Here is a 13360-nt window from a genome sequence, read left to right on the forward strand (position 1 = left end):
AAATAAAAAAGACACATCCTTCACATTCTGTACAATTGAATTGAAAACCCCTGATATTGCATTAATATTGCACTGTACAATAGAATTCATATTCTACTGTTTAGAGATACATATAGATATAACTATAAATATATAGATATATATGATACACACAGAGAATACAATAGGGCCACTGTAATCACATTGGGTTGGCCCTCATCGAGCGAGTACCGCTCCATCCCTAGAGAGGGCACCCCAACGCCTGATTTCCTCTTCCCTCACCTCCACACCCCCTTTTTTTTTTTCTCTCCCTCCCTGCCCGTCTTGCCGCTTCTCTCTCGAATGCTCCGCCGGAAAACGGAAGCACGCGCCGGCCGGAAAAAGAAGGAGAGGAAGAAGCGGGGCGCCGGGCGCGCATGCGCGGAGGGGCCGGCCCCGGGGAGGCACGTGAAGGTCGCACGTCCTGCCCGTTCCATCCATTCAGCCGCCCGCGCTCTCTCTCCTTCCCAGCCGGGCCCGGCATGGACCCGTCGTCCGTCGCGGGGGACTTGGGGGCCGCCGTCAACGACCCGCAGCTGCAGCATTTCATCGAGGTGGAGACGCAGAAGCAGCGCTTCCAGCAGCTCGTGCACCAGATGACGGAGCTGTGCTGGGTAGGGAGGCAGGGCCGGCGGAACTCCCTGCCACTGGAGGAGGAGGAGGGAGGGGGAAAAGGGACCCCGCTAGTACGGGGGGTGGGTGGGAGTTTGGAGCCCCACGCTTACGTTGCTAAGCGAGACACTGAGCTTAAGTGGGGGGTTTTGCCCCATTTTTCTTGCCACGGTCGCTAAGTGAATCACGGCGGGGGTTAAACGAGTACGTGGCTATGAAGTGAATCTGATAATGCCCCCCCCCCCCATTGGCCTGGCTTGTGAGAAGGTTGCAAAAGGGGATCTGGGATGTTGCAACAGGCGTAAGTCTGAGTCAGCTGCCAGGTGTCTGAATTTGGATCAGGTGATCGTGGAGAGGCTGCAAACGGTTGGAAAAGCGGGCATGAGCCACTCTTTCCCGTGTCTTCTCTAAACTAACTGTTGGAAGTGGAGGATGACCTGTAGCCCAAAAGTGCTTCTTTGCCCTTTTTTTTCTCAAGGAGGCAAGACTGGATTGTCTTTTTTTTAAAAGACATTTTGCTTCTCATCCCAGAAGCTTCTTCAGCTCTGACTGGATGGTGGGGAATGGAAAGATTTATACTCCTTGCAGGCAGCTGGTCATTTGCATCCTTTTAGAGGGTCATTGAGGCCCCTTGGAGCTTCATCTGTGTCCTCAACGACCCTCTAAAAGGGTGCAAATGACCAGCTGCCTGCAAGGAGTATAAATACCATCCAGTCAGAGCTGAAGAAGCTTCTTGGATGAGAAGCAAAACGTCTTCAAAGAAAAACCAAGAGAGTCCAGTTGCCTCTTGGGAAAAAAACACCTTTGGGACAACGGAGCCCTGGATGACGGAGAATCTCCTTAGTCAGAACTACCTATAGTTCTCCCCCACAAGGGACACTCTCGATTTGTCCCCCTTGGGGTAAGGGGGCATTGGAGCCATTATTGGGCCTTTCCCTACCCCTGAGGCTCGCCGGTGCTTCTGCAGTATCCCCCAAAATGTGGGACGTACCAGCTTTGAGTAGGCTGGAATAGAGCCTCCAGGGTCAGGAGCAGTCTCCTAGGAGTGGAGTTCTGGCTGCTGCTGGCAATAATAGGGTGATTCTGCAGGGAGAGGACCTCTTAGCTTTGTGCCCGGCAGGCTTCTGGGTGGCATCTGGGAACCAGGAAGCTGCCCTGAGTGGCACTCTCCTACGTCTTATATTGAGAGCTCCTGGCATGCTAATACTTACAGTTTTGCCAATTTGGCCTTTTAATGTGCGTTATGGTTCTTTCCACGCTTTTCCTTGGAAGGCTCAAAGAGGCTTAGATGGGGTTTTCCCCTAATTGGATTCACGCAACAGCCCTGTTTAAAGACAGCTTATGGTTCAGGGTCATCCAATGAGTTGCGTGATCCAGTGGGTCTCCCCCAGAACTTTTTCTGCCGCCACATCAGACTATTACAAATACCGAGCACCACGTCAGTGTTACCGATCCGACTGTTGAAACCCACTCTTGCTTCTTTAAGCAAAACTAGGGTAACTTTCATCTAATAATATCACCCAATCTGCTCATCTGCTGGATTGGCAAGTGGCTGGCTGCCTCCCCCCCCCCCATCTATCTATCTATCATCTGTCATCTATCTATAATCTATAATCTATCATCTACCTACCTACCTATCATATCTATCGTATCTACCTACCTACCGTATCTATCATCTACCTACCTACTGTATATCTTATATCACCTATCATCTATCTATCTATCTATCTATCTATCTATCTATCTATCTATCTATCTATCATCTATATCTATCACCTATCATCTATCTGTCATCTATCATCATCTACCTACCATATCTACCTACCCACCTATGACTATATCATCTATCTATCAATCTATCTATCTATCTAAATACATAAGTGTTACAAATTGTGCTTGTTGAGTTTTTCTTTGTGGGTAGAAACAAGTCTCGGTACAGTTGGCAGCAATTTGGATAGGGAAAGAAAGGAAGGAAGGAAGGAAGGAAAGAAAGAAAGAGAAAGAAAGAAAGAAAGAAAGAAAGAAAGAAAGAAAGAAAGAAAGAAAGAATAGATTTATGTATTTTTGCTAGTCACGGGTCTGAAATGATGGGTTCCCCCTTGCTATTGATTGACTTCTCTTTTGTGACACTAAACAGGAGAAATGCATGGATAAGCCTGGCCCCAAGCTGGACAGCCGAGCCGAGACTTGCTTTGTGAACTGTGTCGAGCGTTTCATTGACACCAGCCAGTTTATTCTTAACCGGTTGGAGCAGACGCAGAAATCTAAGTCGCCGTTCTCCGAAAGCCTCTCTGACTGAGCGGAAAGCCTTCAGTGGCGCTGTTTTCTTCCATGTGAAAAGGAGGACGCTGTTTTGAAATGGAAGGGGAGGAGAAAGAACCGAAGGAAGGATTTTTTTAACAATGATAAGCTGTGAGGGAGCTTGGCCCCACGTTTGCGATGGACTTCAGAGCTCCCTGGTCACCTAGTCTAGTTCTGGTGTTAAAAAATGCCCCCACTGGGTGAACATGAATAACCATGCAACATCGTACACCAGCTATTTAACCCGGACGTCTGCTATTGTAGATTGTAACATTTTTTTTCTTCTTCTTCACCTGGATAATGAGAGCTTCATGCCAGAATGGTGGCTTGATTATCTTTACTCAGAAGTAAGGTGGGGGAAAGCACACCCCTTGAAACTTGAAACATGTTCTTTTTTGAGATAAGGGGAGAGGCCTGAGATACTAACGCAGCTGTGGGTAAATGTGCCTTTTAAAACGGTACTGTGCATAAGCATGGCTCTTTTAAACAATCCAAATGTCGCTGGCTTGAATTTGCAGCCAAGTTAAACCTTTGTAAAAACACAGGTGGATCTTGCGGTTGGACAGAGGGACACGGGGATTAGGTTGCAAAAGGATGCCAGTAGAAACCTGTTGTCTTTCGTGAGGTGTTTTTCAAAACCTACCTCAGCACAGTAGAAAGAAATACCCCCCACCCCCTCCAGACGTGTGGCTGTTAAGAAGGGTTATCGCTCATGTGGTCATGTATGTCTCTTTTGCCAAGTACAAAAAATAAATCAATCAAATCTTGACTTTCTACATCAAATTCCTTGCCTCCTGATCAGTGGAATAAACATCAATTGGATGCATTTTAAACTCTGGAGTCGGTGGTCGTTCCTTCCAGCTGTAGAGCAAGGGGGTCTTCAAACTTGACAGCTTAAAACTCACAGAATTCCTCCTCCAGTTATGTTAGCTCAGGAATTCTGGGAGTTGGAAGTGCACAAGTCTTAAAACTTGCCAAGTTCGAAGACCCTTGACGTCGAGGGAATGCTTTTTAGTAGCAACTGCATGTTCTAGCCTAACCTTCCTAAAAGTGTGGCTCTCAAAGCGAGTTAGATTTAAATTCTGGATTCGGCATCGATCTGAGAATGAGTTCCTGGTCCTTTATAGAACTAGAATGTTAAAGTGTTCTCATTTTGCATTCAAATCATATCTTGCAATTGACCTATTGCTGGCCAATTCACAAAGCAGGGAGCATATGTAGCGTCTTTAACTACTGGTTTTAATTGCTCCTTGTCCGCTGACTGGGAATGTATGGCTCCAAGAAAGTTGCAGAGCTTGCTGGCCCTTCTGCCTTCTTACCAAAGATCATGAAATGCTGATTTCATCAAGAGTGGTAAAGCCATTTGATGTGTGAGGCGAAGAATTTTTGGAGAGATGAATGTAAAGTTTTCATCAGGTTTCTGCTATAAATTATTTCACTAGCTTAGACATGTCTTAACTGTTCCAGATTCCAGAGGGATTGCTGTATTGGGCTGCAATGACTGATAAAAATACAGGCTAAGAGAAACATTTATCTTGCAACTGAGTCTTGGTATCTTTAAACCCGACACATGCTAAAGGTTCGTTCTGTGGTGATCTCTACACTTGCACAAATTACCCCACCAGGTTTGTTATTTATTATGTTTTTCTCTTTTTCATGGTTTTATCGTGCCACCCGAGTGAAAACCAGAAAATTGAGGAGGGAAAAAAGTCCCACTTTCCAACAATTCATAGATGCAATCACTAAATTTACTAACCTTCAAAAACGTTTAGAAGGGAGATCTTGGAACGTGGGAACAGGAGTGGACTTATCCCCACTTTGAATGTGGTTAACACTGGCTGATTGGTACAAAACTCATTTTTGCCTGGCTGCCATATTGTTGTTCCCAAAACTGACATTACAGTATACATGTAAAAGGTGTTTTCTAGAAACAACTAAGAAAACTTTATTTTGGGTAAATGATTGGATGGAACCGAGCTGAATAAAAAGGTAATAAGCTGGAAAGGCAGCCTTTGTTATCACAGATCAGGAATTTAGGACTGGTATACTGACTTATACTGGTTTGGACTAGTAGTTTCACTTTCTAGCCTGAAGTCTTAAGGCTTGGTTTTCCTAAATCTCCAAAGGAACAACAGTCTACACAAATCACTTTTCTACACTTAAATGGCCAATCACCCAGCCTACATTTTGTGCCGCTGCTAGAATGAAAAACAGCAAGAGGATTTAGGAATTCACTGGAGTTATTGATTGCAAACACAAAAATTAGATAGCAGTATAAGCCCATTCCTGGACATGAAATAAGGGACTGATTTTTGGGGGGAAGGAAAAAACATAACAAGCCAAAGAAACATATTTGAAAAATATTCTTTAATAACTCTTTTAAAAGTCACATTTTACATTTGCAACACGCCTTATAGTCATATAAAGAAAATATTTTATTTTAAATAATTTGTAAAGTTTTAAGGCAAAGCCTAAAAGGCTTTGTTACATTCAAAAGGCAGCAGAATACTTTACTGGATTCAGAAAACAGCAGTAAGAATTTTTTTTTTTAATCTTCAAGGTAAAGAAGTTTGCGAACACATTTCAATAGGCCTGTTGCTTGTTTTTCCACGTGTGCCTCATTTAAAGAGCTATATGCTCCCTTTATGGTTACTCTGCCTTCAAGCCCAACATCCGTTCCATTTTCTTTTCCTCTGCATTCTTCCAGTTCATATCTGTCAGTCAAGTGAAGGAAGGGGGACAGAAATGCCTTTTCCAGGTTCCTCTCTGCCCTGATGTCAGTCTCTTGCTTCTATCCATCTTCTCCAGGGTGCTTCTTCCATTCCCAGGACGGGACAAGATTGCTTGCCCATTCTTGAGCTCATGGAGGTATTCGTATTTTTAAAACAATACATAAGCGCATCACCGACCACTTTTTAATATATATATATATGCTTTCAACATATCCCCAGGTCCCATCCACAGGCACAAAGCTTCCTGTGCTCTCTTCTGGAAGCTGGAAAGAAAGAAGACCACCCCCAGAGCCCCTACTAGCCTTATCAGCTCGAATCTAATAGGACTACCATCAAGCATGCTCCCAGTAAAAACATTTTTGTAAAGAAATGGTCCCCAAATAGTTCTGCATTGCCGGTGGGGTGGAAAAATTTCTCCGGGGAGAAGGAAGTTTTAGAAACTTCCGAAAGAGCTTAAATGATTTCAAGTCAACTTTTTAGCTTTCATAAGCTTTGAATGTCTTGCTCCTCGGGTTTGTCTCCTTTCTCCGAGTCCTCTGAATCCAGAAGAGGCTGGTGAAGACACGGCCGGTTTTTGTCTTCCTCCCTCCACGAAGCCCCGGGGAGATCTTTCTGCTTAGGCCTCAGGAAAACGGGCAGCAGATCGGCGGAGAACGGGACGTCCCTGAAAGCGTGGAGAAGGAAGATGCCCAGCACGATGGTAAGGAAGCCGCTGATGGTTCCGACGATGTTCATGAGAACCAGGTGCTGCCACTCTTTGAATAGAATGGCGGAGCAGGTCATGACGGCGGTGGTGAAGAGGACGTAGTAGATGGGGGTGACCACGGAGGTGTTGAAGATGTCCAGGGCCTTGTTCAGGTAGTTGATCTGGATGCCGATGCAGACCGCCAAGCTGAGGAAAAGCGCCCAGCCCAACGGTTCTTTCCAGGCGGCCTTCCCGGCAAACAGCTCCTTCAGGGCGATGCCCAAGCCTTTGACGCAAGCGACAGAGAGCGAGCCGATGGACGAACAGATCAGAATGTACACCAGGACGTTCTTCTGCCCGTAGCGAGGCCCGGCCACGAAGATGAGAAGCGCCGAGCTCACCAGCACGCAGGTGGCGAAGACAATGAATCCTGCGGGAGGAAGGAAAATAAGAAGGCGGTTCATGTCTCGGACTCCGCTGCTGCTGTTGTCGGAAGTTTAGAACAGCACTGGGAGATGTGACTTATGGCCTGTGATGACCCGGAGTGTAACACAAATGTAACAAAATCCAAAACATAAATAAATGTCCTTTAATGCCTCCAACTTGGCCCCACTGTTCAATAATTCTCCGTTGGAGATAAAAGGTATTCAAAAATAGTCTTCAAAAGAAAGCAATACAGTCCGAACTTAATGAGCAGATAGAGGTGAAATAAAAAAAAACAAACAAACTACAGTGAAGGAATTTCTACAATGGACCAGGATAAGTAATTACCAACTTCAAGGAGATAACAAGGCAGTCGGTTGGAAGGACACCAACCAAGGTAACTTCAGCTCCCCAAAAACACTGCTTCTGGCAACGCTGTGTTGTAATCGTTTCTCTTATATACTATTCTCCCCAGCTGCAACCAATGAGGAGGGTCATGGCCGCTTCCTCTCTCATAAGCCAAGTTGTTTCCATCTCCATTCCCCCCTGTGTGCCCTAGGATGAAGAGGGGATGGGCCTGGTTCTTCCTCTGACTGCCCAGCCGGCCTCTGCCCTTCCCCAGCTTCCTCCACAACCTCCGGAGCCACACCTCCACTCCCTGTCGGCTGTTCCTCCTCTTCCTCAGAGTCTGACTCTAACAAAGGCATGACATGACCATTCTTCATGCTTACAACCGTTGCAGCATTTCCCCGGTCACGTGATCCAAATCCAGACTTTTGGCTACTGGAAGGTATTTATTTGCAGTGTCCTGGGGTTGTGTGAACCCTTTTTGCAACCTTCTGACAAGCAAAGTCAATGGGGAGGCTGGTTTTACTTAACAACCATGCTACTAACTTCACAACTGCAGTGTGTCAGGGTTCCGATGGATGCCCTAATTAATTCATGAGCCTCGAGCCAAGCTTCAAAAGAAATCCAATTATTTACTAGGAGCAATATGCCAGGCACTTTTCCCCAAGTGCAATCCTGCTCTGCCCTACATAATTTACCACCCACCTATGGCCCTGGTTCCCCCCTCCTCCCAGGGTGTGTCATAAATCACATTCTCCAACCAAGAAGCACGCCTCTCTGGCTAGCTCTGGTAACCTGGGACACAATCTGTGGAAAGGTATGCATGGAATGTGCTTCTGGTCATAGCAACCTAACTGCTCCATCAGATCTCTTCCCCCCCTTCTTATGGCAACTCGAGAGCAGACCAGGAATGCTTTACAAGTTGACACAGTGATTCACTTAAGAACAGTGGCAAGGAAGGTCGTAAAATGGGGCAAATCTCACTTAACAACGGTACTGGCTTTGCAACAGAAATTTTGGGCTCAATTGTGGTCATAATTTGAGGACTGCCTGCATAGGAAACAGGCTTTTTCTGTACCTGGATCCTTCAGTTTCTCTAACATTGAGTCCAGACTGGCAACCGTTTCCTCTTGCGGAGCATGGATCACCATTACGGTAGATCCCAAAATGCACAGGAGGCACCCAATCTTTCCATGGATGTTCAGCTGCTCGTTCAGGAAATAGGAGGCTAAAACCGCACTGTAGAACAAAAGAAACAACAAGATTAGTTTGCTTGAAGAGAAAAAACAACACCACAGAGATGGTCCTGAACGTTAAGGCGTCAGTCATCTCTAAGATATGTCCGACAACATGAATTTGAGCACTAGCACTGAGGATGTTCCCTAGTTGGGTCATAAAACATTTGCAAAAAACAACCAAGTTCAGAGGGCACCAAGGACCCCACAGTCCTCCTCCTCCTCCTCCTTTCCTCAAATCCCCCTTCCTTCTAAGCACTGATGATGTTCCCTAGTTGGGTTGTGAAACTGCAAGAAAACAACCAAGCTCAGAGAGCACCGACCCCTCCTGTCAACCCCAAGCTAGAAATATTCTCCTTTATGAGATGAACTTACCTGACTAAAACACTAAGGGCTCCTAGGGGAGTAACCAGCGTGGCTGGGGCGAAAGCATAGGCCGCAAAATTTGCAGCTTCTCCAATCCCCACTGTAAAATTTAAAACAAACAAACAAAAACAACTCATCAGAAGTGCAAAAAAACAAACTCCTAAATTATGAAATTCAGTTGTTGCTCGTACTGAGTTTGACCCAAGGTAGAGAGTCACTTACTGACTCCTTAGTTGTGATCGGAAATATTTAGAGAGGTTTTTTTTCCCCCCCAGGACACAATGTGGGTTGTTACCACGGCATCCATTGGGTGGGGTAGGGAGCAAATAACCAAATTGACAACCTGAAGCACATCCATGAAGTTCCCTTTGTGTGTTTGTGAGTCTTCTAAGAGGTCGACGATGCCCCTAAAATACGATATTTAAATGGGATGGTAATTTTGTAGATTTACACAATGCACTTAAAAAACGAACAGCGGTAGATGCAAGTATTTTGTATTGATTTGTCAGCACCAAGCTTACAATAACATGGTTAAAAGCAACATAGCAAGAGCATTGGTTAAACATGTGATGTATGTGGAAAACCAGCCACTGACAAACCTTATGCCCACGGAAGGCGTAGATTGGCATAAATTTATTTCTTCACACATAGAAGAGGCTTCAATCAATTGATGGCAACTGCTTCGGCATAAATATATATACATATTTGTAGATTTCTTAACAAAGTTTATGGGAAAGGAAGCTCCTTCCTCAAGAATGTCTACATACTGCCACTAGTCTTATAAATTAAAATATTTAAGGGAAGAGAGAGAAATCTCAAGATATACTTACTGGATATTAGTCCTCCCCACCAGAGCCATTCTCTCAGGTATGCATGACCTCCCAGGCCTAGCGGGGAGGAAAAAGCGATCAGTAACTGAGAAAGTGGATCACATAAAACGAAAATCGAGGCTAAGAAGAGTCAACAGTTCCAGGAGACTAGGCAGCGGAACCGAGTGGGTTTAAAACCAAACCAAACAGCACGCGACTTTTATCTTAGAAAGTTTTTACTGAAGATATGCACAAAAGAGGGGGGAAAGAAAGCACATAAAAACAATAGAAAAACTGATTAAAAAGAGGAAAGAACTGTATCACAAATCCCTCAAGCAGCAAGCAATACTTAAAAGCTTCCTGATTTAAAATGAAAGAAAATGCCCATTATTACGTAACATCGTAAAAGTTATACCAAAGGAGAACATGCTGTCCCAAAAGTGCTTTTTCCAAAAGGCAACCTCACTTTTCTTGTTTTCTTTTTTCCCTTGAAAACGTTTTATTTTAGAACATTCCCTCAAAACGACGCTATAGAGCCCTGCACACCTGAACAACTAGACACAAGGACAGTTTTTTCCTGAATGCCATCACTCTGCTAAACAATTAATTCCCTCAACCCTATTCAACTATTACAAAGTCTGCACTACTATTACTGTTAATCTGCTCATCACTCCTTATCACCCATCCCCTCCCACTTGTGACTGTAGGACTGTAAATTTGTCGCTTGTATCTTTACAATTTATATTGACTGTTTCCTAGTATGATTTTATTGCTTATTATACCCTATGACTATCATTAAGTGTTGTACCTGATGATTCTTGACTCCTGACAAATGTATCGTTTCTTTTATGTATACTGAGAGTATTTACACCAAGACAAATTCCTTGTGTGTCCAATCACACTTGGCCAATAAAGTATTCTATTCTATTCTATTCTATTCTATTCTATTCTATTCTATTCTATTCTATTCTATTCTATTCTATTCTATTCTATTCTTTCTTTCTTTCTTTCTTTCTTTCTTTCTTTCTCTCTTTCTCTCTTTCTTTCTTTCTTTCTTTCTTTCTTTCTTTCTTTCTCTTTTTTTCATCTATCTATCCAAGAAGCTTCTTCAGATGACACGCTGGATCATTTTTTTGATAAGCAGATATATCCATTTTTTTTCAAAACAGATTAATTACACCGTCTTCAATCCTGCCCCTAATGTCACGGATCACGCTTTCCCAATTCTTCAGAACAATTCTCTTAGCCCAAGAGGACTACAACTCCCAACGATATTTAAATTCTGCGTTTCTCATTCTCATGACCGGCTCCAGATCTACCCTTACCTGCTCTGACGGCCCCTCGGTCGTTTAGTCGGAGAAGTCCTTTCTTCTTGAGGATAAAACTACTTCCAATAAACAGGCTGGAGGTGATAGCCAAACTCACACCTACGTAGAATTCGTAATGTCCAGTGAAGGTCCCCATCTGGCTTGATTTGAAGGAAAATGCCGGAGAGAAATCAGAGCTAGCCAAGAAATGCTGTCTGAGATTTTCTGGACTGGTTTCTGAAAGTGACTCATTAATTAATCATCCCATAATCATCCACCCACATCCTCCCACATACATCTACATGAAAGTACGCTGAGGCATGAGAACCTCTCTATTTCCTAAGAGTTCCGGGGCGTGGTAATTTTGTGAAATGTTCTGGTTTAGGTTTAACCGAGTGAAAAGTAGCCACTAGAACTAAGGGTGTGTGTGTGTCTTCAAACTTGACTGCTTTAAAGACTTGTGGACTTCAGCTCCCAGAATTCCTCCTCCAGTCATGTTAGCTCAGGGATTCTGGGAGTTGCAAGTCCACAAGTCTTAAACTTGCCAAGTTTGAAGACCCTTGCACATAGAGAAAAAGAGATGAGAGAGAGGGAGAAAGAGAGATGAGAGGGAGGGAGGGAGATAATTATTTCCCACAGAAAAGAAAATACGGGGAGCTACAAAACCTAGGTAGGCATGACTGTGGGGGGGGGTGTGTTGCCATATGACTGGGTGGGAGTGAGTGACGTTGAGTTGGCCACACCCACCCAGGTTTTGTTTTCTGTGGGAAACGGGCCCAAGTGGCTCTTTTGAGTGTTTAAGGTTGCAGACCCCTGTACTAGAGTTTCCACAATGTAATTCAAGGCTGTGTGTGTGTGTGTCAATTTTTCAAGGCCAAGGATGCTTGGTCCCAAAACAGCAGAAGGGTTCGGGAGAGAGGAAGTGGGCTCTCCCTTCAATATGCATAAATATCTTCAAAAATAAATACAGCCCTTGCAAATCAACTCCAATCTCCTCTTTTAATCACCTCTCCTTTCTGTCCCATTTGAAATCAGAATCGGGTAGCAATGGCGCGTAGGCCTGGTCATCCTGACATTGCGAATACCCAACACAAGAGAATATCTGTCGTTCAGGACCGTGGGGTCCTCCCTGAACTTGGTTGTTTGCTTGCGGACATTTCATTACCCGACTAAGTAACATCATCAGCGCTGGGGAGTGTGGGGCTCGCTCCCTATTTATGTACTTGCCAAGGCTGGGTGTTTTCCCCTTCGCAGTTGCTTGGTTACGCTCTTGTTTTCTGCCTGTGGTCTGCTGTTTAATCCCCGCCTAATCTGTGTGTGTTAGTTACTGGAGAGGTGTGTCTGCTCCTTTTTTTGTTTCCCTTCTTAGCTTTTTCATTCTCTCTTTTGAATAGTGGGCCATTGCGGTTTAGCTCCATGGGCCTGTTGACAGCGGATTTGTCTGAATGCCAGAGGGAGTGGGCGCTCCACCCTTCCCTCTCAGGAGGAGACAGCCCTTTATGCAGACTGATGTAGGGTCTCCAGCTGGAGCCGGGGGCTGGATTAGAAAACCTCCAAGGACCCTTCCAACCCTACTACTCTATGTTCTACATTCTAAGGACTATATTCTTAGAGTATATAAGAATATATATACATATATACGAGAGAGAGAGAGAGGGGGGGGGAGGGAGGGAGGGAGGGAGGAAGGAAGGAAGGAAGGAAAGAAAGAAAGAAAGAGCAAGCAAGCAAGCAAACAAGAAAGAAAAAGAAAGAAAGAAAGAAAGAAAGAAAGAAAGAAAGAAAGAAAGAAAGAAAGAAAGAAAGAAAAAGAAAGAAAGAAAAAAAGAAAGAAAGAAAGAAAGAAAGAAAGAAAGAGAAAGAAAGAAAAAAAGAAAGAAAAAAAGAAAGAAAGAAAGAAAGAAAGAAAGAGGGAGGAAGGGATAGATAAAAGAATATTTATTCTATATTTTTACGAATACTTTCCCACAAACTATGGTTGAACCAGCAGAGGACATTTTAGGGTCTCAATCAGAGGGGCTCCCCCTCAACCTGGGCATAGCTCCTTGCCTGGGCACGATGGGTATTGTAGTCCAAAGGAAGGCTCCGGGGGGAGACTGAGGCTGCTCCGTTTCCCCTCCCAACATTTTCCACCTCGCCCCATTTCCCCCTGTCCCTCCATCCCTGGGTGTTTTTAAGAAGAGACTAGAAAGCCGCTTATCTCAATTGCTATAGGTTCTCCTGAATGAGCAGGGGGCTGGACTAGAGGACCTCCAAGGTCCCTTCCAGCTTCTATTCTATTCTCTCAGAGTTATTTGCCTGCCCCCCCCCGTCCAACTCCAGGCTCGTTTCCCCCTCCCCAACTCACCCCAAACCTAGGGGACCCCTCCCCAAAAGAGAGGGGGAAAGCCGAGGAAAGCGAGCGACTCCGGCGATCCCGATCCAGACAGCTGGCAGTGCTGATCTCTCTACAAGGCAAGCGGCGAGCATGCGCAGAAGATCTCACCTCCTTTCTCTCCCTCCTCCCCTCCTTTCCTCCCCTTTCTGA

At 44.8% G+C, this 13360-nt stretch overlaps 2 protein-coding genes across 3 annotated transcripts; one reads left to right on the forward strand and one right to left on the reverse strand.

The window, feature by feature from the left end:
• The first annotated feature begins 370 nt into the window (after positions 1–370).
• TIMM8A (translocase of inner mitochondrial membrane 8A) lies at positions 371–3764 on the forward strand. Its single transcript, XM_026702963.2, has 2 exons — positions 371–632; positions 2768–3764. Exons 1-2 carry the CDS (start codon positions 396–398, stop codon positions 2927–2929), a joined length of 399 nt encoding a protein of 132 aa, XP_026558748.1. The 5' UTR covers positions 371–395; the 3' UTR covers positions 2930–3764.
• A 1578-nt stretch (positions 3765–5342) lies between these two features.
• LOC113437803 (magnesium transporter NIPA2-like) lies at positions 5343–13337 on the reverse strand. 2 transcript variants are annotated; one of them, XM_087941049.1, is made up of 6 exons: positions 13181–13337; positions 10855–10993; positions 9551–9607; positions 8730–8820; positions 8198–8358; positions 5343–6778 (listed from the first exon to the last, which is right to left on the reverse strand). In XM_087941049.1, the coding sequence occupies exons 2-6, from the start codon at positions 10991–10993 to the stop codon at positions 6147–6149; spliced, it is 1080 nt and encodes a 359-aa protein (XP_087797175.1). In that variant the 5' UTR covers positions 13181–13337; the 3' UTR covers positions 5343–6146. The 2 variants fall into 2 exon arrangements, with proteins under 2 accessions (XP_087797175.1, XP_087797174.1); XM_087941048.1 differs by having other exon boundaries at positions 10855–10997; positions 13181–13309.
• Positions 13338–13360: the final 23 nt, after the last annotated feature.

The sequence above is a fragment of the Pseudonaja textilis genome, chromosome 12 (assembly GCF_049901715.1).
Source record: "Pseudonaja textilis isolate UNSWEBS1 chromosome 12, rPseTex1.2, whole genome shotgun sequence".
Lineage (NCBI taxonomy): Eukaryota > Metazoa > Chordata > Lepidosauria > Squamata > Elapidae > Pseudonaja > Pseudonaja textilis.

Coding starts and splice junctions, on each gene's coding strand:
- TIMM8A (XM_026702963.2), top strand. CDS start 396: ATGCGCGGAGGGGCCGGCCCCGGGGAGGCACGTGAAGGTCGCACGTCC. Junction 633..2,767: donor AGATGACGGAGCTGTGCTGG/GTAGGGAGGCAG, acceptor GACACTAAACAG/GAGAAATGCATGGATAAGCC.
- LOC113437803 (XM_087941048.1), bottom strand. CDS start 13,302: ATGCTCGCCGCTTGCCTTGTAGAGAGATCAGCACTGCCAGCTGTCTGG. Junction 10,998..13,180: donor AGGGGTCCCCTAGGTTTGGG/GTGAGTTGGGGA, acceptor CTTCAAATCAAG/CCAGATGGGGACCTTCACTG. Junction 8,359..8,729: donor GCCCTTAGTGTTTTAGTCAG/GTAAGTTCATCT, acceptor TTTGTTCTACAG/TGCGGTTTTAGCCTCCTATT.